This window comes from Mauremys mutica, chromosome 17, assembly GCF_020497125.1.
Source record: "Mauremys mutica isolate MM-2020 ecotype Southern chromosome 17, ASM2049712v1, whole genome shotgun sequence".
NCBI lineage: Eukaryota > Metazoa > Chordata > Testudines > Geoemydidae > Mauremys > Mauremys mutica.
Genome location: NC_059088.1, coordinates 19849326 through 19875055, shown reverse-complemented (window position 1 = coordinate 19875055; position 25730 = coordinate 19849326). Strand labels below are relative to the sequence as shown.

Sequence of the window (25730 nt, the reverse complement as noted above, 5' to 3'; positions counted from 1 at the left end):
AAGAGAAAGGCGGGGGTTGAGTCCAGGCTGCAGAAACTCTGCAACTTGCCTAAAACAACATTGAGGCTGTGGCTACACTTAGCGCTTCAAAGCGCTGCCGCTGGGAGCCGCGCTCCCAGCGCTGGGGCTTTGACCACACTGGCGCTTTGCAGTGCCGCAATTTGCAGCGCTGGAGAGGGTGTGTTTTCACACCCTGCTGCAGCACTGCAAATTTGTAAGTGTAGCCAAGCCCTTAGAGTGAGAAATTACATTGTGTAACCTGTTTCTTGAGTGTATTAAGCTTTGTTTGCATGTTTTATTTTATTTGCTCAGTAAGCAGCTTTGTTCTGTTTGCAATCCCTATAATCACTTAAAATTTACCTTTTGTAGTTAATACACATTTCTTGTTTATTTCAAAACCCAGTTTGTGCCATTTATATCTGAGGGGGGGGGGGAAAGCTGTGCATCTCTCTTTTCATTGAGGGAGAGGGTGACTTTTTATGAGCTTACGCTGTGCAGATCTTTCTGTACAGCGCAAGACACTATTATTTGGGATTTATACCCCAAAGGAGGTGTGCACATGAGTGCTGGGCAATCCCTGAGCTGATTTGTCCATTTGCAGCTGGGTGTGTCCTTACCTGTGTATGTGCTGGAGAAGGCTTGAGGGCCTGGCACAGCTAGGACAGGGTGAGGAAACCCGGGTTGATGGAGCGGGCGGAACCAGTGCAAACCCAGACATCAGGTGGCATCCCAGACGGGGGTTCAACTCGTCACATGCTGATTGGGAGGCAGAGAACTGCAATGCAATAAAGGGGGCAGTATGATTTCTTCGTTCAGCTTCTCGACAACCAGTGTAGGGGATCAGAAGCACAGTTTGTGACTGGTTGGTGAGTTTAACTTCAGTCTTAACCACCAGTGTGGGGAGTATCTGCTCTCCTTTTTCAGCCTGCCCTGACCTTGGCATTTTCAGTGAGGGCTGCCCCAGGCACCCCAGTGAGTACAGCACAGGGGGAAGGAGGGGAGTTGGGAAAATAATGGTGGAGGGTAGCTCACGGGCATGAGTGTATGCGTATAGGGCAAATGAACTGAGCATTGATACTATTTTCCACGCAGTGGTGATTTTAGCTGATATCTCACTCCTCAGGGTAATACTGTAAGGGAACAGCTCCTGCATGCATCCGGTTGCAGACCATGTCCGTATGCTGCTAGCTTGTGTGCTGCAATGGTACCTGCTGAAGTAATTGCCGAGTGGTGTAGGAAAGTATCCTACCGCAATGCAACAAACAAGGCAACCCTCCCCAGAAACCTTTGACAGAGGATTGCACAGCACCTCCGTGAAAGTTTCCTCAAGATCTCTACGGAGGATTCACGGAGCATCCCAGTGCACATAAACAAACTGTTCTGCAGGACCATCTCTGCCGGACTGTACAGGGGGATGAGAAGCAGATGGTGACTCTACCTCCATTGGTTATTTCATTACCTCTTCTAGCATGATTACAAAAAAGTAAATGAACAGATGTGTCCCAGCAATATCAAAGCAAACGGCATGCTTACCTGAGGTTCCTCCTCTGCATCAGGCTCACCCTTGCTGGACTGTACAGACTGGCTCGACTGCTCTGGACTCAGAACAGGTCCTGGCTCATTGTACCCCTGGACCCCCATCACCTGTCCCCCATACTCCTCCTCCTCCTGTTCCTCACCCAACACCTCCTCCTCACTGTTCACTCCAGCTCCTCAAAGTATCCACAGGGCTCTTGGTGGGGGTGGGGTGGAGTGTCTGCAGAGACTGGCATGCAGCTCTTTGTAAAAGCAGCATATCTGCAACTCCGCACCAGAACAAGTGCTAACCTTCCTTGCCTTCTGGTACGCCTGCCGCAGCTCCCTGGCTTTCACACGGCACTGCTCCTCTTGTAGCCCTTCTCCCCAGTGCCCCAAGCAATCTGCTTGTAGATATCGTTGTGGTGAAGCACTGGAAGGGGTTACCTAGGGAGGTGGTGGAATCTCCTTCCTTAGAGGTTTTTAAGGTCAGGCTTGACAAAGCCCTGGCTGGGATGATTTAGTTGGGTTTGGTCCTGCTTTGAGCAGGGGGTTGGACTAGATACCTCCTGAGGTCCCTTCCAACCCTGAGATTCTATGATTCTGTGATGTTTCTGTGACTGGATTGGAGCTGTGCCTGCACAGCTTCTCCCCACAGATCCAGGAGATCCACCACCTCCTGTGAACTCCAGGCAGGAGCGCTCCTGCAGCGTGGAGCCAGCAGTCAGCTGGGCAGTTAATAGATGAGCTCTCCATGCTGAGCAAACAGGAAATGAAATTTCAAAAATTCATGGGGCTTTAAAAGGGGAGGGGCATGTACCTGCATACCTGGCTGCCGAGCAGCAGAATTCAAAACGGTGAGCAGAGCAGTCAGGGTAGGGCATTGTGGGACACCTCGTAAAGGCCACAAAGTTGACGTAAGTAACACAGTGTCAACACTGACACTGCATCAACCTAACTACACTGACCTAAGTGCTATGCCTCTCGCAGAGGCGGAGTTATCAAGGCAGCGTAGCGGGCAAGTTACATCAGCGGGAGCGACGTTTTAGTGTAGACGCTGACAGAGTTAGGTCGACGTAAGCTGCCTTGCATCAGCCTAACTCTGTAGCGTAGACCAGGCTTTATTCTTTGACAAATAAACCCAGACAAAGTTCCTCTCTCCTGCTGGGGTGCAGATGCCAGGCTGTCTGCCTCATCCTCTGGTCAGTTTGCTTTTCTGAGTGGCTTAACCGCTTTGTTTACCTTACATAGAATCATATCATAGAAGCATAGGACTGGAAGGGACCTCGAGAAGTCATCTAGTCCTGTCCCCTGCACTCATGGCAGGATTAAGTATTATCTAGACCAGTGGCTCCCAAACTTTACCAACCAGTGAACCCCTTTCACTAAAATGTGAAATCTCATGAACCCCCTCCTAAAAATGAATATTTCCAGGGATTTAAGTTTAAATCTCCTCAGTGTGGTAAACCCCCTGTAACATTGTGCAAATCCCCAGGGTTTCGCGAACCCCAGCTTGGGAACCACTGATCTAGACCATCCCTGACAGGTGTTTATCTAACCTGCTCTTAAAAATCTCCAATGATGGAGATTCCACAACATCCCTAGGCAATTTATTCCAGTGCTTAACCACCCTGACACTTAGGAAGTTTTTCCTAATGTCCAACCTAAACCTCCCTTGCTGCAATTAAGCCCATTGTTTCTTGTCCTATCCTCAGAGGTTAAGAAAAACAATTCTTCTCCCTCCTCTAACAACATTTTATGTACTTGAAAACTGTTATCATGTCCCCTCTCAGTCTTCTCTTCTCCAGACTTGAAAAAATTGGGTTTGTTTATCTTCCCTTATAGGTCATGTTTCCTAGACCTTTAATGGTTTTTGTTCCTTGTCTCTGGACTTTCTCCAATTTGTCCACATCTTTCCTAAAATGTGGTGCCCAGAACTGGACACAATACTCCAGCTGAAGCCTAACCAGCGCAGAGTAGAGCGGAAGAATTACTTCTCGTGTCTTGCTTACAACACTCCTGCTAATACAGCCCAGAATGATATTTGCTTTTTTTTTGCAGCAGCAGCAGCAGTGTTAAACTGTTGACTCATATTTAGCTTGTGGTCCACTATGACCCCCAGATCCCTTTCTACAGTCCTCCTTCCTAGGCAGTCATTTCTCATTTTGTATGTGTGCAACTGATTGTTCCTTCCTAAGTGGAGTACTTTGCATTTGTACTTATTTAATTTCATCCTATTTACTTCAGACTATTTCTCCAGTTTGTCCAGATCATTTTGAATTATAATCCTATCCTCCAAAGCACTTGCAACTCCTCCCAGCTTGGTATCATCCACAAACTGTATAAGTGTATAAACTGTATAAGTGTATAAACTGTATAAGTGTATGGCTTTATCTAAATCATTGATGAAGATATTGAACAGAACCAGACCCAGAACTGATCCCTGCTGGACCCCACTCGTTATGCCCTTCCGGCATGACTGTGAGCCACTGATAACTACTCTCTGGGAACGGTTTTCCAACCAATTATGCATCCACCCTATAGTAGCTCCATCTAGGTTGCACCCTAGTTTGTTTATGAGAAGGTCACAGAGACAATATCAAAAGCTTTACTAAAGTCAAGATATACCACGTCTACCACTTCCCCCTTATCCACACTGTCAAAGAAAGCTATCAGGTTGGTTTGACACGCTTTGTTCTCGACAAATCCATGCTGACTTACCTATCACCTTATTATCGTCTAGATATTTGCAAACTGATTGCTTTATTATTTGCTCCGTTATCTTTCCGGGTACAGAAGTTAAGCCAACTGGTCTGTAATTCCCCAGTTGCCCTTATTTCCCTTTTTATAGATTTGCGCTATATTTGCCCTTTTCCAGTCTTCTGGAATCTCTCCTGTCTTCAATGACTTTTCACAGATAATTGCTAATGGCTCAGATATCTCCTCAGTCATCTCCTTGAGTATTCCAGGTCCAGGCCCTGGTGACTTGAAGACATCTAACTTGTCTAAGGGCATGTCTTCACTGGCAACGTTAAAGCGCTGCTGCGGCACCGCTTTAACGTGGCTTGTGTAGTCTAAAAAACCCACCTCCATGAGGGTGCACTGTCTACACTGGCATATACAGCGCTGAAACTTACAGCGCTCAGGGGGGTGTTTTTTCACACCCAGGGCCGGCTCTACATATTCGGCCGCCCCAAGCAGTCATGCGCGGGAGACGCCCCGGAGCCCCGGGAGCAGCGGACCTTCCGCTGGCTTGACTGGTGAGGGTCCGCTAGTCGCGCGGCTCGGCAGCTGCGGACGGTTGGCTGATCCGGCGGCTCTGGTTGAGCTGCCGCAGGCATGCCTGCAGGAGGTCCAGCCAAGCCGCGCGACCAGCGAACCGTCCGCAGTCATGCCTGCGGCAGGTCCACTGGAGCCGCGGGAGGAGCGCCCCCTCCGCAGTCATGCCTGCGGCAGGTCCGGTCGTCCCGGGGCTCCGGTGGACCTCCCGCAGGCGTCAATGCGGCAGGTCCGCCGGCCCAATCTGCCGCCCCTGCGGACAACTGCCGCCCCACGCGCGTGCTTGTCACGCTGGGGTCTGGAGCCGGCCCTGTTCACACCCCTGAGTGAGAAAGTTGCAGTGCTGTAAAGTGCCAGTGTAGACAAGCCCCAAGTCATTTTTCACTTGTTCTTTCCCTATTTTAGCCTCTAATCCTACCTCATTTTCACTGGCATTTACTATGTTAGATGTCCAATCACCACCAGCCTTCTTGATGAAAACTGAAACAAAGAAGTCATTAAGCACCTCTGCCATTTCCACATTTTCTGTTGTTGTTGTCCTCCCTCACTGAGTAAAGGGCCTACCTCTCGCTTCTAATGTATTTGTAGAATGTTTTCTTGACACCCATTACGTTTCCAGCTAGTTTGATCTCGTAGTTTTGATCTCATGTAAATGTACAGCCATTGCTCTGGCCTCTCCTTGCTCTATTTACACTGGAGACACAGAAAAACAGGTGAAACCACATTCCTTTGTCAAGGACAAACTTGCTTCTCTGCTCTACTCAGGTTTCTTGTGCAACATGCTTCTGTCAGGTTGATGTTCCTGTTAAACCACAGTGGTCAGGTTTGGTTTGGTTTTGTAGGGAGCAGCTGTCCCCTGAATCCAGTTAGTCTGGGACTAGCAGGTAAACAAAGGGGAAAAGTGCACAAATCCTGGCAGCAGGTTCAGTGGGTCATCTCCAAGGATGGGGGCCAACAAGTCAACTCCAAAGTATAGAGGAAAAAAGGTGTCAAACTCTTCAGTGAGTTCAGCCAGCCCCAGGGGGAGACAGCCAGGCTGGCGTGGGGGTGAAGATCTCTGCTCTTGAGACTGATGTTCCTGGGCCTGCTTTATTGCAGTGAGAAGCTAACCTGGAAGCTAAGGACATCACCCCATTCAAAGAACTGCTGCATGTTCAGCTCAGGACAGGGTATTAATGCCAATTCAGTGGTGCCTGGCCTGGGTACCTTTTTGATATGACTGTGTTGAGATTTGTGTGGGGTCTTAGTTAACCCTCAAACTGTTCTCTTATAGATTTTTTTTTTTTTAGTCTGAGCAGCTTTACTACATTGTGGTGTCTTTATTCCAAACTGGAACAACTCCAGGTATGGGCATCCACAACTATCCAAATGTGCATATTTATCTGATGTGTCATTGTCCACAGGTGGATCTCCTGGATCTGTGGGGAGACCCTGGGGGGGGGGAGGGCATTAGGGCACTGGGGGGTTGGGACAAGGGTGGCTCTGGAGGGTTGGGATGAGAGGGGCATGGGGGAAGGGGTGTTGGGACAAAGGGGGCTCTGGGGGGAGGGCATTAGGGCTCAGGGGGCACTGGGGGAGGGCATTAGGGCACTGGGGGGTGGGGCGAGGGTGGCTCTGGGGTGAGGGCATTAGGGCACAGGGGAGTTGGGACAAGGGGGCACCGGGGGAGGGGGGTTGGGGCGAGGGTGAGTCTGGGGGAGGGCATTAGGGCACTGGGGAGTTGGGGCGAGGGGGGCTCTGGGGGGAAGGGCATTAGGGCACAGGGGAGTTGGGGCGAGGGGGGCTCTGGGGGGTTGGGACAAGGGGGCCCCGGGGGAGGGGGGTTGGGGCGAGGGAGGCTCGGGGGGAGGGCATGAGGGCACTGGGGAGTTGGGGCGAGGGGGGCTCTGGGGGGAAGGGCATTAGGGCACAGGGGAGTTGGGGCGAGGGTGAGTCTGGGGGAGGGCATTAGGGCACTGGGGAGTTGGGGCGAGGGGGGGAAGGGCATTAGGGCGCTGGGGGGTGGGACGAGGGGGTTACGGGGGAGGGGGGTTGGGGCGAGGGTGAGTCGGGGGGGGGGCATTGGGAGCTCTGGAGAACAGCTCCCGCCTCGCGCTCCACGCCCCGTCCTGCCGGTTACCCGGGGAGGGGCCCTTTAAGGGGTGGAACGTCCGAGGCCCCGCCCCACCGTTACGTCACCGCTGACCCCGCCCCCCTGCCCCAGCGCACCTTTCCCAAGATGGCGGCGGCGGCGGCGGCGGTGTCCCTGGCTGCTGGGCGGTGCTGAGGGACCCGCCGCCCCCGGGACGCAGCGCGCGGGGCGCAGGTGCGTTGCGGGCGGCCGGAGGCGGGTGGGGAGCGTCTGTCAGGGCGGGGCCGGCGCGCTTGGCCCAGCCCCGGGGGTGCCCGTGGCGTGTCCGGCCGGACCGGGCCCGGAGTGGGCTGCTTGGGGTGGCGGGCTGCGGGGTCGGGTGCTGCGGGGTCCCGTGCAAGCCGCCCAGCCCCGGCAGCGTGTCAGGCGCTCGGGTGCCCTGCGGAACTCCCCGCTGCTGGATCTGAGGCGGACGCACTCAGCAGGAGCTAGGAGGAGCCTGGATCTCTGAGAAGTGCTCTCCTGTCTGCAGTGGCACCTGCAGGGATGGGAGTGACTGGTCTCTTCAGGACCCCCGCTCTTTGCCATGGCAGCGCGGAAGGAATCCCCCGTGTGGCGCCCTGCAGGATTGGGCCCTCCTTGCATTACGGGGACAGGGCTGTTTTCCACTGGAGGCAAGATGCCAAATGCCAAGCACTCAAAGTCCGATATGATACGGCAGCTCATGCAATTACCTGTGGGACCGGTTTTGGCCTAACACATTTCTCCGTGCACGGGGTGCATTTTTGCCTCCTGGCTAATGGACTCTCCTGAGCACATGGAATGCTGCCAGAGCAGCCAGTCTTATCTCTGTGCCAGGTGCCCAGTGTCACCTGAGCGCTTAGAGAAGGAACTCCAGGTCTGCTCTCTTAATAATATTAATGTTCCCACCCCCCAGTAACAGGAAGAGGAATGAACCAGGAAAAGAGAAGGGCCATGAGAAGGGCCATGAACCAGGAAAAGAGAAGGGCTTTAAGGAACTGGAGGGCCGAATGCCCATCAGAGACGGCTGGGAGCACTGCCCCTTCTCCTGTCCCTAGAACAGACTCCAAGGAAGGGCAAGGGTGGCATGCACGGAATTTCATGTCATGTTAATTTGTGACATGGCTTTTATTTCTAAAGTGCCCCTGGCAAACACTGGCTTTCACTGGGGCTGGGCTTCAGATTTCCTTGGGCATCTTTGAAATCTTCAGCTGGAACTGTGGGTACTGAAGGCGCGTTGTATTTGCACACAGGTCACGGCTCTAGGGTGTGTCCGTGGATGGAGCTGTCCACTGGTTCCAGTTGCACTCAGATCCTGTGCCTTGTGGTGGGCTGTGGGTGAGGGTGGCTGGCATTGTGCAGCAGAGAAGACGGGGAGGATGTTAGAAGCATTGATTTGGCAGGGCTGGTGCGGGGGCTGCATTAAGCATTAATGGAATAGATTTCAGTGCCTTCGCTTTCCAACACCCGCAGCCTTTTGCCATGGACTCTATAAAGCCAGCAGTGCGCCATGCCCTCGAACCTGGGCAGCTTTGCACCATGTCTGCCTTGTTACGCTGGCCCCATCAGTGAAATGCTGCTCTCTGCTTATCTGTGGTGAGAGAATCGATTGCAGCAGGTCTCCTTCATTTGTGCCAAGTGAGGTGTGGGCTGCAGCCTGAGCATGAGGCCCAGAGGTCAGGAGCATTGTGAGTCCTAGCTGTGCCCAGACTGTGATAGCTGTGTCTCCGTACACGGCTGTTCAGCCCCTGACTGGGGCCTCGGGCAGCTGTTGATCATTAGTATCCTTTAGGAGAGAGAATCCTGGCTCTCCCACTGACTCGCTGCATGACTCCAGTCAAGTTTCTTCCCCACTCTGTGCCTTAGTTTCCCTGTCTGTGAAATGGGGATAATACTTAGCTATCGGGCAGGGGGACGTGGAGAATGATTAATGCTTTGAAGGTGAAATTATAACACATCTGACTCCTTAACGGCAGGGGGTTGCCTTGGCTCCCCCATGTTCCGAGTGGGAGAACTCTGCAGGGGTCTGATGTTCCAGCAGCAGGGTCCCCAGTTGACCCAGCAGCTATTTGAATCCCGGGATCCTACTGACCAGGGCAAAGTGGAATCATGCAACGAGTCTTCTCTGTGGTCTGGCACATCTGCGGGAGAGATGTTGGGTTTTGTGTTTTTCCTGCTTAGCTGGGCTAAATTTGAATCTGCGAGAATATTCGTTGTTCAGACATATTGATTAACAGTGAAACTGAACCCACGTTTGCTGCTGCTGGGCCACGTTTTATTGAGAGCTCTCAAATTCTCTAAACTGCATTGCATGCATGCAGCAGCATTCTTTGACTGAGTCTATAAATATTTTTACCCGGCTCTCTGAAAACAGTAGCAAATCCCTCAGTTATCCCACACCTCCCCCCTCGATGCCCTGTGGCGTGTTTGCTTTCTGGGTACTATAATTTAAACCTCAGGCGTTTGTCTGCAGAGACAGGTAGCCTTTGTGTTCAGCTCCATGCGGAGGGGAGATATGCTGAGCATTGCCAGAGACTCTTGCTTTGGAAAAAGGACTTGTTTTAGATTAAGGACAAAGTGTTTGTCTGCTCTTTAAGAGGGGAGCAAAGACGCTGCGTGGGAGAAGCCTGCCCGCTGGATCTTTCTGGGATGGAAATTGGTGCGAAAACTAAAAGCATCGACCCTCAATTGAGCTGATAAGGCCTCAGAATTCACAACTCCGTAGAGGGGGACGGTGGCAGCTCCCTTTGCTCTTGCTGGGAGATGGCAGCCTCATGAGCTTTTCTTTCTAGCCAGAAGTGCTAGAAACACAATCTGATTTGAATTGAAAGCAGCAGTTTGTGAGGAGAGCCCATGTCCTCAGCCCAGGGGGGGTCTGCTCTGGAAGGAGAGATGTAGAAATCATAGCGGGAGGGAGGAGCAGTGCTCCTACTAAGAGCTGAGCCCTCTTCTCCCCAGCAATCTCCTGGGTTCCCACCTCCCCTTCCCTTGCCACCAATATGCCAATGGGCCTGACCCGCTGTGTGCTGTCTCCTGCAGCACCGCCACTCAGGATCGGACATCACACCGGCACGTTTCCAGGTCGATGCAGAGACAGAAGATCTCCTTAGGGGGAGCAGATCAGTGATGTGACGGAGTGAGGGCAAAGGCAAGGCCAGCAGACCTCCTAAATGGAAACTCCCTTCTCTTCATTTTGCACCCAGCCCCCTCCTAGGTTGTCCTTACAGGGTGCGGGACTCCATCCTGAGAAGCACTGATGCTGAAAAACATTTGGGGGTTGTGGTGGATAATCAGCTGAACGTGAGTTCCCTGTGCAGTGCTGCAGCCAAAGTGGCTAATGTGTCCCATGCATTGGTCATAGAAACAGGAATATAGAGTAGCAATAGAGAGGTTATTTTACCTCTGTATTTGGCACAGGTGCGACCTCTTGTGAAATACTGCATCCAGTTTTGTGTCCAGAATGTTGATAAATTATAGAGTTCAGAAAAGAGCCAAGAGAATGAAGAAAGGATTAGAAAACATGCCTCTAAGTGGTCTGCTCAAGGTGCTCAATCTAGTTAGTTTAACAAAGAGAAGGTTAAGGAGTGAGTTGATCACAGTCTGTAAGTACTTACATGGGGAACAAACATTTGGTAATGGGCTCTTCAGTCTAGCAGAGAAAGGTCTAACATGCTCCGATGGCTGGAAGTTGAAGCTAGACAAATCCAGACTGGTAATAAGGCCTGAAATTTTAAGTGAGGGTAATTTGACCATTGGTCGTGGTGGATTTTCCATCATTGACCATTTTAAAATCAAGATGGGATGTTTTTCTAGGTCTGCTGTAGGTCAAAGTAAATATTTTGGGGGAAGTTCTCTGGCCTGTGTGATACTGGAGGTCAGACTAAATGAGAGTCCAGAGGAGAGGAACAAAAATTATAGAAGGTTTAGAAAACCTGATCCATGAGAAAAGGTTAAAGTAACTGCGTATGTTTAGTCTTGAGAAAAGAAGATTGAGGGGGGACCTGATGAGTCTTCAGATATGTTAGTAGCTGTTAAAAGGAAGACACTGATCATTCTCCATGGTCCCTAAAGGCAGGACAAGACGTAATGGGCTTAATCTGCAGCAAGGGAGATTCCAGTTAGATATTAGGAAAAACTTCAACGCTCAGGGGAGTTCAGCTCTGGAAGCGAGTTCCAAGGGAGGTTGCAGAATCCTGGATGTTTTTAAAAACGGGTTTTACAAACCCCTGTCAGGGATGGTCTAAGGTTACTTGTTCCTGCCTCAGGTGCAGGGGGCTGGACTAGATGCCCTCCCGAAGTCCCTTCCAGCCCGACATTTCTGTGATGGCACTAATCCCTTCTGGCCTTTTGGAATCTGCGGCTCCTCCAGGGGCTCAGCAGGGGCCACTTCTGGCAGCAGTGGAGAAGGCCAGACTTGGGTGCGGGTGTGAATGCTCTGCTTAGAGCTGGGGTGGGGTAGACAGGAGGAGTCCCAGAGAAGGCTCTTGTGCCCAGAGCCTGGAGACACTGACGGGGCAGACGAGTGGCGCTAGAGAGGCAGAGCCAGGCGGGGAGGGTGTGGGGCTGGCTGATCCCAGCCCCTCGGGTGCTGAGAAGGAACATGGCTGGACGGGGTTCTGATGGAAGTGTGTGAATCTGGGGAGATGGGGCTGTTTCCTCTAAATACTGGCAAAGCAGGCAGGAGCTGGAGCCAGGCCATGGTCCCAGCGCAGAGTCAGAGCGGAGAAAGGCCTGGAGGATGTGAGCAGAGGTGGAGCCAAGACAGTGTCAGCTGTGCTGTGCTGCAGGGCAGTAGGTGTCAGTGCAGACCTGGGGAAGGAAGATGCCACGGTGCAGACAGGGGAGGTGAATGCAGGGGGTGCAGTTCCCGTGAGGAGAGGGATGGATCAGCCAGTCTGTCGCCTCCAACGCAGAGCTGTTCCTTGCAAGCCGTGACGCTGCTCCACTGAGGTGGGAGTGACTGATTCTGTGCCCCAGCCTGGTGCTAGAGGACACAGCTGCAGGGGCCCCAAAGGCCTTTGCTAATCCAGTGGCACGTCTCACTAGTCTGTCCCTGGCCAGACCCAGATGCAGGCATTTCTGTTGCACTTCCCTCCACTCTCCCTGCAGCTCTGAGTGGACACAGGATGCTTCACGCCTTCCTCTAAAATTCTGCTGCTCTTCACTCCAGAGGTGGCTGCATCTCCCCGGGGGTGGGGGTGAGGAGCAGATTTTGGGTATCCCTCAGGCTGACAGGCGCTATCCCAATGCCAGCGAGAGTTCGCAGAGCGCTTTGGCAGGAGATCGAGACTCCACCAGGACCTGTAATTCTTCACTTAATGGCATTTGCCAGCTTGCGGCTTGGCTGGGAAGGGAAGGGAGCAGGTTGTACTGCCCGCCCACTGCAGGGGGTGGGGGGAGACTTGGGCATGTTCATGTCACAAGCTGATTTGCCGAGCTAAACCAGAGTCCTTATAGTTCTTTGCCAGCCTGTTCCCTGCGGCCGGCCAGCTCTGCTGGGTGGAGGAGGTGAGGCCCCGGCGCTGAAGGGAGTCTCCAGTAGAGACTCGCACCCTGTGTGGGGGATGAGGCTGGAGGAGTTGGGGGGCTGCATGCTGCTGCCCGGGGCCCCTCACCCAGTTAATGTGTGGATGTCTGTCTCTCGACAGCACCAGCTAGAGACACCACCTGGCACTGCTTGTGGGGGAGGAGAGCTCCCTCCTGGCATCATGATCCGGAGACTCCTGGACCGGCCCTGCACCTTGGCCCTGCTCATTGGCTTCCAGTTTGCCTTCATGGTGTACTTCTCCTTCGGCGGCTTCCGGAACCTGACCTCCATCTTCGGGCGTGACTCAAACCCCGTCTTCGACTACTCCCGCACCCGGGACGTGTACACCAACCTGAGTCGCCTCCTGCCCCGGCTGCCTCCAGGTGGCAGCCCCACCGGGTCCCTGCCCTACTGCCCTGAGCGCTCGCCCTACCTCAGTAAGTTGTGCACTGGGCGTGGGGCCAGAATGGGAACCCTGCAGGGTGGTAGGGGATCAGGGGGCCACAGGCAAGGAGTCCTGTGGGAGATCGGTGGGGCGCAGGCGTGGAGCCTGGCGCGGGGGGAGATCGGTGGGGCGCAGGCGTGGAGCCCGGCGCGGGGGGAGATTGGTGGGGCGCAGGCGTGGAGCCCGGCAGGGGGAGCGGAGGGATCAGTGGGGCGCAGGCGTGGAGCCCGGCGGGGGAGGCGTGGAGCCCGGCGCGGGGGGAGATCGGTGGGGCGCAGGCGTGGAGCCCGGCGCGGGGGGAGATCGGTGGGGCGCAGGCGTGGAGCCCGGCGGGGGAGGCGGGGGGGGATCGGTGGGGCGCAGGCGTGGAGCCCGGCGGGGGAGGCGGGGGAGATCGGTGGGGCGCAGGCATGGAGCCCGGCGCGGGGGGGATTGGGGGGGCGCCGGCGTGGAGCCCGGCGCGGGGGGAGATCGGTGGGGCGCAGGCGTGGAGCCCGGCGCGGGGGGAGATCGGTGGGGCGCAGGCGTGGAGCGAGGCGCGGGGGGGATCGGGGGGGCACAGGCGTGGAGCCCGGCGCGGGGGGAGATCGGGGGGGCGCAGGCGTGGAGCAAGGCGCGGGGGGAGATCGGTGGGGCGCAGGCGTGGAGCCTGGCGCGGGGGGAGATCGGTGGGGCGCAGGCGTGGAGCCCGGCGCGGGGGGAGATTGGTGGGGCGCAGGCGTGGAGCCCGGCGGGGGAGGGGGGGGGGGCAGGGTGGGGCGCAGGCATGGAGCCCGGCGCGGGGGAGATCGGTGGGGCGCAGGCGTGGAGCCCGGCGCGGGGGAGATCGGTGGGGCGCAGGCGTGGAGCCCGGCGCGGGGGAGATCGGTGGGGCGCAGGCGTGGAGCCCGGCACGGGGGAGATCGGTGGGGCGCAGGCGTGGAGCCCGGCACGGGGGAGATCGGTGGGGCGCAGGCGCGGAGCCCGGCACCGGGGGAGATCGGTGGGGCGCAGGCGTGGAGCCCGGCACGGGGGAGATCGGTGGGGCGCAGGCGTGGAGCCCGGCGCGGGGGGAGATCGTTGGGGCGCAGGCGTGGAGCCCGGGGGGGGGGGGATCGGTGGGGCGCAGGCGTGGAGCCCGGCGCGGGGGGGGATCGGTGGGGCGCAGGCGTGGAGCCCGGCGCGGGGGGGGAGAGGTGGGGCGCAGGAGTGTAGCCCGGCGCGGGGGGAGATCGGTGGGGCGCAGGCGTGGAGCCCGGCGCGGGGGAGATCGGTGGGGCGCAGGCGTGGAGCCCGGCCCGGGGGAGATCGGTGGGGCGCAGGCGCGGAGCCCGGCACCGGGGAGATCGGTGGGGCGCAGGCGTGGAGCCCGGCGCGGGGGAGATCGGTGGGGCGCAGGCGTGGAGCCCGGCGCGGGGGAGATCGGTGGGGCGCAGGCGTGGAGCCCGGCACCGGGGGCGTTCGGTGGGGCGCAGGCGTGGAGCCCGGCACCGGGGGAGATCGGTGGGGCGCAGGCGTGGAGCCCGGCACCGGGGAGATCGGTGGGGCGCAGGCGTGGAGCGAGGCGCGGGGGAGATCGGTGGGGCGCAGGCGTGGAGCCCGGCACCGGGGAGATCGGTGGGGCGCAGGCGTGGAGCCCGGCACGGGGGAGATCGGTGGGGCGCAGGCGTGGAGCCTGGCACCGGGGGAGATCGGTGGGGCGCAGGCGTGGAGCCCGGCACCGGGGGCGATCGGTGGGGCGCAGGCGTGGAGCCCGGCACCGGGGGCGATCGGTGGGGCGCAGGCGTGGAGCCCGGCACCGGGGGAGATCGGTGGGGCGCAGGCGTGGAGCCCGGCACCGGGGGAGATCGGTGGGGCGCAGGCGTGGAGCCCGGCACGGGGGAGATTGGTGGGGCGCAGGCGTGGAGCCTTGAGGGCCGGTGGAATGAGGTTCACTCAGCCTTTCTGTAGCACCATTTGTCATACACGAGCCAAACTGGCTTTCAGTCAAGTCTGTGGTTTTCCAGCAGGAATAACGAGCAGGGTATTTCCCCTCCCCCATCAGTGGGTGCAGGACAAGCTATGGTGGGGAGCGAGCACCCCAGAGGCAAGGCGGGGGGAGGTGGGTAGCACCCTTGTAGGGCAGGACAGGGCCGGGCAGGGGGAATGGCCTGTGTCATGTCTCCAGAAGGCTTATTGGTTACATGTTAGACAAGGCTCCTGCCCTCCAGGGGGCTGCTTCTGCCATCTCTCATAGCTCCGTCTTGCTGTGGGCCGAGTGTCTGGGAAGGGCAGCAGAGACGCCCTCTTGCTCATGTGGTTGAGGTTTGCCTCTGGCGCCCCCAGCAGTGTGACCCCATGCACCACAGAGCTGCCGGGCAGTCGGCTCCTGTCTCCGAGCACTTGCATATTTAAACATGGAGAGAGCTGTGGAGTCCTTGACTGTCTCCCATCAGAGGTGGGTCAGGGAGGGAACCTTGCGCCAGTCCCAGGGGAAGGAAGCACGGGCCAGCCTGAGCCTGGTGGCGCACACCAGCTCACTTGAGATTGTTTTGCCTTAACTTTCATTCGACTACAGTTTTCTGTTGTAAAAGCTCGTGTGTGGCTGTGCTGTTGCCCGGTGGAGATAGCCCAGGCGGCGTTGCCCCCTTCAAATGGTGATGTGGGTGCTCTAAAAACCTAGGGATGGAGCAGAACTTGGCCACTGACGGGTGGCGATTCTGTACCCATTGCGTCCTGGGTAGGTCGATCAGCCTGCCCGTTTCTGCACACCTGGTACTCAGCTCGCAGGCAGTGTGGGACTCGCTACAGGCTGGGATCCATGACTTGCCAGGACACAGTCTGTGTTTGGAGGAGCAAGAAGTCTCTGGAGCCTGCTGCATCAGATACACCTTCAGGCTAGTGCCCAAGAGTGCTCAGACCAGCCCACTGGTGAAAGGACTAGAACGCGCCTCTGCCCCAGTGGGGCTCCAGCTCCCACTGCCAGCAGCGCTGAGGGAGACAAGGGGCTGGTGGCCCTTGGGGGCAGCTGCCGTGTAGCCTGGACTTGCTGTGAGCCCAGTTCCAGCGCCACGCGATGCCCTGCCGAGCTCGCTGCAGGAGCAGCGGCGGGGCTGGGCTAATGAGGCTGCTGTGCCGCCGGGAGGCCCTGCATTGCTCTGCAATGGGAAGTCCGGCTGTGCAGCTGGTGTGTACTCACCTAGACACGCCCAAGCACCCATAACAGCAACCCTGGGGCAGACCCCGCATGGGGAAGCAGGCTTGTAGTGGCCAGGTCAGGCTCAAGCAGGGGGCTGCATGTCAGTGGGGATCTGTTCAGGGCTGCAGTGCATCAGACCCATCCAGGGAGCAGGGCACCTAGTGGGAGAGGCCCAGGCCTGCGTTCCAGTCCTACCCGCTGCTCTGAGAACCGAGCGACGCTGCCAGCTGGGGAGCTGCCCATCTGCAGGGAGCAGATGGAGGCCCAGGCTGCTTGTCCCGCTGTCTGTCCCACCTGACAATACCTTGTTCGGGCAGGAGCTCTGCCCCGCCCGGACACTGTCCTCCTCCCCAGAGGTGGCGGCATGGAGCTTTGGGTCCGTGGGAGCGGGAGGGACTCTGAATCCTGTGCAGTCCCCTGCTCTCAGCCCCGCCTGCCAGACTGGGCTCCCCTTGGTGTGAACGACCCCCCTGCAGCGCTGACTCAGGGCACAGAGACGTGAGGACTGGAGAAATCGCGGACTCCTGTCCCCACACAGCTGCTGTTGGAGGGAGCCATCATGGAGCTTAGCTGCACCCCAGATGCCCTGGCCGGAGTGCAGGCCGGCCCCGGGAGGGCAGAGCTGGCTGTTCAGGCCTATGGCCTGGCTGGCCAGTGAAGGCTGAGCCTAAAGGACAGTTGTGCTCACGGCAGCCAGTCACTTTCCAGAGCCTTGTTCCGCCCCCATGTGGTGCCAGGCTCCCTCGGGCTTCACCTGTCTGCCTGAGCCCGACTGACAGGGTTGGCTTGGGCAGCCAGCTGGCCGACTCCCCACGCCTGTGCCTGCTGCGTGTGGAGGAGGAGGGGCACTCCTGTCCTTGAGAGCATGTGCGGGCTGCCTTAGCAATGGCTGAGTGGGGAGGAAACGTTTGAGGTGGCAGCCGTGAGAGCTGAGGGGTCTGAGTGGCCAAGGCTGGCTGGGGGCGAGACAGGGATACCAGTACAGAGGGGCCGTGTAGTGTGTATGGATGGGGATGCTGGTGCTGATGCCTCTCTGGGTGTGTGGCCTGGGGGTGGGGGTGGGAGTGGCGGCACTGGGGCTGGGATGTGGTGGCCTCAGCTGGGTGGGCTCTGGAGCTGTGGCCCCATGGCCAGTGTGATGGGCTGTGGGTGTGTCTCTGCTGATGCCAGCAATGCTCTTGCCCCTGCAGTTGGCCCCTTGACAGTGAGCTTCAGTCAGGTGCCGACGCTGAAGCAGATCGCGGAGAAGAACCCGGCGGTGAGGGAAGGGGGCAGATACCGGCCCGTGACCTGCGAGCCCCGCTCCCGTACGGCCGTGATCATCCCCCATCGTAACCGGGAGACACACCTGCGCCACCTGCTCTACTACCTGCACCCCTTTCTGCAGCGCCAGCAGCTGCAGTACGGCATCTATGTCATCCACCAGGTGGGTCTGCGCTCGCCGCCGCCAGGCAGGGGGCGCTGTACTGGGGATCCCCACTGGCCCAGGGTGGAGTTGGGGCCTCAAAGACCTGACTGGGCTCCTGTCTGTCCGGGCCTGTCTGACCTCCTTGCGCTGCCCCACTCCAGGCTGGGAACTCCACCTTCAACCGGGCCAAGCTGCTGAACGTGGGAGTGAAAGAGGCTCTGAGGGACGAGGAGTGGGACTGCCTCTTCCTGCACGATGTCGACCTCATCCCCGAGAACGACCACAACCTGTACACCTGCGACCCCTGGAGCCCCAAGCACGTCTCCATTGCCATGAACAAGTTCGGTTACAGGTGAGCTGCCACATGCCACCCTCCCACACGGCCTCCCGCCACTGCAGCTGTCTGCTCGTCACTGGGCGCCATGGCACAGAATCTGTGTGAATCTGACTGAAAACAGCTGTCACGGCTCAGCATGGGGCAGGTGCTTCTCAGTCCTGCCCCCGCAGCCCCTGCTGTTACATTCCTGGGTCCCCTTGCCCTGCCCCTGAGTCATAGAATCATAGAATCTCAGGGTTGGAAGGGACCTCAGGAGGTATCTAGTCCAACCCCCTGCTCAAAGCAAGACCAACACCAACTAAATCATCCCAGCCAGGGCTTTGTCAAGCCTGACCTTAAAAACCTCTAAGGATGGAGATTCCACCACCTCCCTAGGTAACCCATTCCAGTGCTTCACCACCCTCCTAGTGAAAAAGTTTTTCCTAATATCCAACCTAGACCTCCCCCACTGCAACTTGAGACCATCACTCCTTGTTCTGTCATCAGGTACCACTGAGAACAGCTGAGCTCCATCCTCTTTGGAACCCCTTCAGGTAGTTGAAGGCTGCTATCAAATCCCCCCTCACTCTTCTGCAGACTAAACAATCCCAGTTCCCTCAGCCTCTCCTCGTAAGTCACATGTCCCAGCCCCCTGATCATTTTCGATGCCCTCTCCAATTTGTCCATATCCTTTCTGTAGTGGGGGGGGGGACCAAAACTGGACACAATACTCCAGGTGTGGCCTCACCAGTGCCAAATAGAGGGGAATAATCACTTCCTTTGATCTGCTGGCAAAGCTCCTACAAATACAGCCCAATATGTTGTTGGCCTTCTTGGCAACAAGGGCACACTGCTGACTCATATCCAGCTTCTCGTCCACTGCAATCCCCAGGTCCTTTTCTGCAGAACTGCTGCATAGCCAGTCAGTCCCCAGCCTGTAGCAGTGCATGGGATTCTTCCTTCCTAAGTGCAGGACTCTGCACTTGTCCTTCTTGAACCTCATTAGATTTCTTTTGGCCCAATCCTCCAATTTGTCTAGGTCACTCTGGATCCTATCCCGATCCTCCAGCGTATCTACCTCTCCCAGCTTAGTGTCATCCACGAATTTGAGGGTGCAATCCATCCCATCCTCCAGATCATTAATAAAGAAGTTGAACAAAACCGGCCCCAGGACCGACCCTTGGGGCACTCCGCTTGATACCGGCTGCCAACTAGACATGGAGCGGTTGATCACTACGCGTTGAACCCAACAATCGAGCCAGCTTTCTATCCACCTTATAGTCCATTCATCCAATCCATACTACTTTAACTTGCTGGCAAGAATACTGTGGGAGACTGTATCAAAAGCTTTGCTAAAGTCAAGATATATCACATCCACTGCTTTCCCCTCATCCACAGAGCCGGTTATCTCATCATAGAAGACAGTCAGGTTGGTCAGGCACGACTTGCCCTTGGTGAATCCATGTTGACTGTTCCTGATCACCTTCCTCTCCTCCAAGGGCTTCAAAATGGATTCCTTGAGGACCATGATTTTGCCTTTTTCCAATCATCCAGGACCTCCCCCGATTGCCACGAATTTTCAGAGATAATTGCCAGTGGCTCTTCAATCACATCAGCCAACTCCCTCAGCACCCTCGGATGCATTAGATCCGGACCCATGGACTTGTGCATGTCCAGCTTTTCTAAATAGTCCTTAACCTGTTCTTTCACCACTGAGGGCTGGTCACCACCTCCCCATACTGTGATGCCCAGTGCAGCAGTCTGGGAGCTGACCTTGTCTGTGAAGACCAAGGCAAAAAAAAGCATTGAGTACTTCAGATTTTTCCACATCACCTGTCTCTATGTTGCCTCCCCCATTCAGTAAGGGTCCCACACTTTCCCTGACCACCTTGTTGCTAACATACTTGTAGAAACCCTTCTTACTACCCTTCGCATCCCTTGCTAGCTGCAACACCAGTTGTGCTTTGCCTTCCTGATTACACGCCTGCATGCTCTAGCAATATTTTTATACTCCTCCCTAGTCATCTGTCCAAATTTCCACTTCTAAGCCTCCTTTTTGAGTTTAAGCTCACCAAAGATTTCACTGTTAAGCCAAGTTGGTCGCCTGCCATATTTACTATTCTTTCTGCACATCGAGATGGTTTGTTCCTGTGCCCTCTGTCACGGAGTGTGGGGGGACACAAGGCCCTGCACCCCCGGCTTCCTGCGATTCACCATGACTCAGCCAGCCAGCCAAACAGAAGGTTTATTTAGACGACAGGAACACAGTCCAAGACAGGTCTTGCAGGTACAGACAACAGGACCCCTCAGTTAGGTCCCTGGGGTGGGGGTGGGGGGGGGTGGGCAGGGAGGCCAGAGCCTCGTTGGGAGGCTAAAGCCCCATCTGGGCTCCCCTCTATTTTCCTGGCCAGCTCCAAACTGAATCTCCCTCAGCCTCCCACCGGCTCCTCCCCCACCCTTTGTCCAGTTTCCCGGGCAGAGGTGTCACCAGGCCTCCAACCCCCTCCTGGGTTCTCATGTTACATGCTCAGGTATCGGTCCTCAAGGAAAGTCTCCCATCCCCAATGCAGATCGTCCCAGCAAAACTCCCCTGCAACCTTCCCAGGTCAATACTCCCCACTCAGTATTCAAAGAACCCATTAAGAACATTCCCATTTCATCACACCCTCAATAAGGCTTCTTTAAAATACAGCCAGCTCTTCTGGACCACTTGCACCCTCATATTAGCCTCCCTGGGGATCCTGCCCATCAGTTCCCTAAGGGAGTCTAAGTCTGCTTTTCTGAACTCCAAGGTCCATATTTTGCTGCTTTCCTTACTTCCTTTTGTCAGGATTCTGAACTCAACCATCTCATGGTCATTGCTGCCCAGGTTGCCACCTATTTCTACTTCCCCTACCAGTTCTTCCATTTGTGAGCAGCAGGTCAAGAGGAGCACGGCCCCTAATTGGTTCCTCTAGCACTTGTACTAGGAAGTTGTCCCCAGCACTCTCCAAAAACTTCCTGGATTGTCTGTGCACTGCTGTATTGCTCTCCCAGGAGATGTCAGGGTGACTGAAGTCCCCCATTAGAATCAGGGCCTGTGATCTGAAAACTTCAGTTAGTTGTCCGAAGAAAGCCTCGTCCACCTCATCCTTCTGATCTGGTGGTCTATAGCACATGCCCACCACGTCATCACCCTTGTTGCTCTCGCCTCTAAACTTAACCCAGAGACTCTCAACAGGCTTTTCTCCAGTTTCATACTGGAGCTCGGAGCAATCATACCACTCTCTTACATACAATGCAACTCCTCCACCTTTCCTCCCACACCTGTCCTTCCTGAGCAGTTAATACACATCCATGACAGTGCTCCAGTCATGTGAACTGCCCCTCCAAGTTTTTGTTATTCCAATCACGTCATAGTTCCTTGATTGTGCCAGGACTTCAATTCTTCCTGCTTGTTTCCCAGGCTTCTTGCATTCGTGTACATGCACCTGAGATAACTAGTCAATTGCCCTACTTTCTCAGTATGAATCAGGAGTCTTCCTATCTTGTACCCTCCTCCTTGTGTTTCCTCCTGGTATCCAACTCCCTACTTACCTCCGGGCTTAGGTCACCAACCCCTGGCAAACCTAGTTTAAAGCCCTAGGCTAGCAAACCTGCCTGCGAAGATGCTCTTCCCTCTCTTTGTTAGGTGGATCCCATCTCTTCCTAGCAATCGTTCCTAGAACATCATCCCATGGTCAAAGAATCCAAAGCCCTCTCTCTGACACCACCTGCGTAACCACGCATTCACCTCCACAATTCGACAGTCCCTACCTGGGCCTTTTTCTTTGACGGGGAGAATGGACAAGAACACGACTTGCACCTCAAACTCCTTTATCCTTCTTCCCAGAGCCATGTAGTCAGCAGTTACCCCCTGAAGGGCATTCTTGGCAGTATCAGTGGTGCCCATGTGGAGAAGTAGGAAGGGGTAGCGGTCCGAGGTCTTGATCAGTCTCGGCAAACACTCCGTCACATCCTGGATTCTAGCTCCAGGCAAGCAGCACACTTCTCGAGGCTCCCAGTCTGGTCGGCAGATGGATGACTCCATCCCCCTTAGGAGGGAGTCCCCAATCACCACCACCCATCTCCTCCTCTTGGAGTGGTGGTCATGGAACCCCCATCCTTAGGACAATGCATCCCATGCCTTCTGGTCAGTGGGGTCTCCTTCTGATCCCTTCCCTCAGAGGGCTCTTCCAAATCCTCCATAGTAGTCCTGCCCCTGCGGCCCCCCGCTGGTCCACTCCTGGGCTGCCCAGGCCCCTGAGTCCTGCCCCTGCGGCCCCCTGCTGGTCCACTCCTGGGCTGCCCTGCCCGGGCCCCTGAATCCTGCCCCCGGGCCCCCCTACTGGTCCACTCCTGGTTGCATCTGTCAGTTAATACCAGCTATGCCAGTGGCACCATGGTTTATCATTGCAGCTACACGCCCTCACTGCCTGGTATCCAAGCCCCAGCCAGCCTGCCCAGAGCAGGGACTGAGGTCTGAGGTGGTTCCCCGAGGGAATCATGGCACCTGGGGCCTGGCTGCTGGGGGTAGTCTCTGAACCAGGATCCCTCCTCAAGCCATCTCAGTCACTCTCCTCTTCTCTCCTCCAGCCTCCCGTATGCCCAGTACTTCGGCGGCGTGTCGGCGCTCACCCCAAATCAGTATCTGAAAATGAACGGCTTCCCCAATGAGTACTGGGGCTGGGGTGGGGAGGACGACGACATCGCCACCAGGTGAGAGTCGCCTCCAGCACCTGCCCTGCACCTGCGCCCTGCTTCTCACCCCTCCCGCTGTGCTGGGTGTGTAACTAGCAGATCCGTCCCCACCCCGCTGCTCGCCTGGGGTGTGGGCACTTCCTCCCCTTCCCAGACACAGGCCCAGCGCACGCATGGCTGGCCGCCCGGGGACCCTGCTGACAAGAGAAGGAGCTGTGGAGGGAGCATTGGGGGCCAGGGAATCCTAGGGTCAGAAGGAGCAGGCCTTGGCCCACACCCCCTGCTAGTGCAGCTCCTGTCTCGGGGGGGGGGGCTAACAAGCTGTGGGGTGAGTAACTGGGCCAGGGGACGGGCATCAGGCACTGCCTGTCTGGCATCAGCAGCCTGGTGCTGGTGACACACGCTGTCCTTTGGGATCAGTCACACGAGTCCCCTGTGCAGGAGGGAGGGGTGTGATTGCACCCGCCCCATTGGCTCAGTGGGACATGCCAAGGTGGAGCCTCTGCCTTGCTCCCCTGGCCTTGGGGTGCAGCCCCCCATCGCTGTCTCCCTGAGGATCTGCTCCCCAGGGTGGGAGGCGTCTCTGCTGCCATTCCCCGCCCCCCCTTGGCCCTGGGCAGCGGGCCGGGCCCAGCTGTCAGGCAGGGCCTGTGTACTGCGAGGGCTGGGAGAGCAGGCCCAGGCCGGGCTGGTGAGGCGCTCGCTCGGGGACCTAGGCAGGCACTGGTCTAGCTGTCACCCCTGGCACGGGCCTGGGCCAGGGAGCTGGCAGCAGCGTCTCTGGCTGAGCCCGGTGACAGCGCTTGGGCAGCGGGTCCCTCTGGGGTCCCCCACTTCACAAGCTGGGCTCCTCTGGCCCTGCCCCCGCTTCCTGCGCTCTGGGTCTCATTGTCAGCCCCGCTGTGGTCCATGGCTGTGTCTCATTGCCCTGGTGCACCCCTTCCCCCACCCCCATCTGTGACTGTCTCATTGGCTCTGGTGTGCTGCCCCCCTCCCCCTCCCTCCTGTGGTCTGTGACTGTCTCTCCTTGGCTCTGGTCATCCCCCCCCGCCGTGGCCGTGTCTCACGGGCCCTGGCATGCCCCCCTCCCCATGGGCCTGGCTGCCTCTCACCAGCTCTCTCTTCTCTCCACTCCTGGCTCTCGGGACTCTTTGCATGCTCATTTCTCCCAGTGCCATTGCCAGCCATGCTCAGGTAGGTCCAGCGCAGCGGGAAGGAGGCGGGTCGGTAGCTGTAGCAGAGCTGGTGGGGTGAGGACGAAGTGACTGCCCTGAGCCCGGGCTGTGCCCATCACCATGGTCCCTGGGGGCTGTGCTCTGCTGTCCCATGGCTTGCGCTGGGTGCCAAGGGGAGAGAACCTGGCCGGTGCTGCACCCGCTGGAACTCAGCTCCCTCTGCTGTCCGGGGAGCTGATCCCTGGCCCCGGTGTAGGGATCTAGCCCAGAGCCCTGCTGCAGCATCGCCATGGCAACTCTCCCCCATCACATGCCGTGGCAGCGGATCCTGCAGCCCCTGTGCTGGGTGCCGCACTGACGCGTCTGCTCCTGTGTCTCCAGGGTGCGTCTGGCTGGCATGAAGATCTCGCGCCCCCCCGTATCGGTCGGCCACTACAAGATGGTGAAGCACAAAGGCGACCAGGGCAACGAGGAGAACCCACACCGGTGAGTGTGCTGGGGCCCCGCCCTGCGCTGCTGCTAGGCTGACGGGGGGGCTGGGCTGGGCAGAGCCCTGGCGCTGACTCTCCTCCCCACCCTGCAGGTTTGACCTGCTGATCCGGACGCAGAGGATGTGGACGCAGGATGGCATGAACTCGCTCTCCTACACGCTGCTGGCCAAGGAGCTGCATCCCCTGTACACCAACATCACCGCTGACATCGGGACCGACCCCCGGGCGCTGAAGAGCAGGAAGGGGTCTGCGCCCGGCTTTGGGGGGCACAAGTACAAGACTGGGACCAACCATGAGTTCAGGCAGGAGATGCTGCGCAAAACACACCCTGCCAAGCTACCCTGGGCCACAGCAAACGGGGGGGAGCAGCCCCCACCCCTGCCCCAGAAGTCTGGACAGGATGCTGGCCGGGGAGTGCCCACAGCCCCCGGGACACAGAGCGAGGGGCCTGGAGCCGCCGCAGGCCAGCAGGGGGGCAGGGAAGGGGCTGCATGGGACAGCACCCAGAGGAAGGCCCAGGGGGGAGCTGTGGACAGCTCTGGGCCTCAGCGTGGAGCTGCTCAGGGCCCCCAGCCGAGTGCTGGCGTCCCTCCGCGGAGCCCTGTCACATTGCAGCACAGCCAGGAGGCCGGGGCAATGGATTTGGGTGGGGCTGAGAATGCAGGAGGCAGTGCCCCACAGGCCCTGGCCCAAGGGCAGCCTCCCGAGGCCCCCCAGACACAATGGGACAATCAGACCTTCCCGCTGAGCACCCGCTAACCAGAGAGCGCCCTGGACATCAGGAATGGGGTCGGGGCAGCCAGAGACTCGCTGTGTGAGCTGAGCCCTTCCCAGAACAAACCCCATGGGGTCACGTTGGTCTGGAGGCCCTGGCCCTGTGCTGCTCCCATGTGCCAGGCTGGGCTGTGAGGCCTGGCACCCAGGGGCTCCTGCCCAGGCCAGGAGTGGACAAGTCTGCAGGGTGAGCCCTCTGTGAGCCAAGTCTGATAGGGCTTGGGCCTGTTCACAGTGGGCCCGGGCCCACCAGCCAGCTTGCCCCCGCTGTTGGCACCTTTGGTGCAGCCTCAGCACAGGCTGTGGCTTGGAGTCCCCCCGGCTGCTCTGTAAGGCAGAGAAGGTTGGCCCATGGCTGCTGGCTGGGCCCAGGAAACCATCGTGCTGGGGCAGTAGATGGGGGCAGAGCCTAGGAGCACAGGAGGCAGGGGGTGGTTTCCAGCAAGGAGGCTAAGCCCCCAGGAATGAGACTGGTTGTGCTGGTATCTGCTGCATCTTCACCATGGGGCCCTAACCCCTGGATGTGGTTACAGTGGGTCCCTGGCTAGGTCCTGCAGGGGAACAGCTGCAGTCAGTCCTGGCCTGCTGCAGGGGAGAAGCAGGTGCCATGGGCATTAGCTGGCTCGGGGCCCCTAGAATCCTGGTGCTGGTGGGTGTTCAAGTGCTAGCTGGAGTAGGCTCTTCCTGAGCCCAGGTGCCCTGCCCCTCCCCCCGGGGAGCTGAGTCCTTAAGCCCCACCCCCACCCCCCCCCATCCTGCTGAGCTCCTCAGAACAAGCTGAGCCAAAATCCCTGTGCTGGAGGTGGGGCAAGCTCATGTGCACCCCCCCCCC

General features: G+C 57.6%; 1 protein-coding gene across 3 annotated transcripts; it reads left to right on the top strand.

Annotated features, from left to right (window-relative positions):
- The first annotated feature begins 6969 nt into the window (after positions 1-6969).
- B4GALT3 (beta-1,4-galactosyltransferase 3) lies at positions 6970-25597 on the top strand. 3 transcript variants are annotated; one of them, XM_044990776.1, is made up of 8 exons: positions 7002-7099; positions 9926-10034; positions 12535-12850; positions 17206-17441; positions 17585-17775; positions 22354-22476; positions 24015-24119; positions 24217-25597. In XM_044990776.1, the coding sequence occupies exons 3-8, from the start codon at positions 12595-12597 to the stop codon at positions 24881-24883; spliced, it is 1578 nt and encodes a 525-aa protein (XP_044846711.1). In that variant the 5' UTR covers positions 7002-7099; positions 9926-10034; positions 12535-12594; the 3' UTR covers positions 24884-25597. The 3 variants fall into 3 exon arrangements, with proteins under 3 accessions (XP_044846713.1, XP_044846711.1, XP_044846712.1); XM_044990778.1 differs by lacking the exon at positions 9926-10034 and having other exon boundaries at positions 6970-7099; XM_044990777.1 differs by lacking the exons at positions 7002-7099; positions 9926-10034 and adding an exon at positions 10045-10186.
- Positions 25598-25730: the final 133 nt, after the last annotated feature.

Bases quoted from the DNA above. Each gene is read 5' to 3' on its own strand.
- B4GALT3 (XM_044990778.1), top strand. From the start codon at position 12,595: ATGATCCGGAGACTCCTGGACCGGCCCTGCACCTTGGCCCTGCTCATT. The intron at 17,442-17,584 runs GTGGGTCTGCGC...GCCCCACTCCAG, and splicing joins GCATCTATGTCATCCACCAG to GCTGGGAACTCCACCTTCAA. The intron at 22,477-24,014 runs GTGAGAGTCGCC...CTGTGTCTCCAG, and splicing joins GACGACGACATCGCCACCAG to GGTGCGTCTGGCTGGCATGA.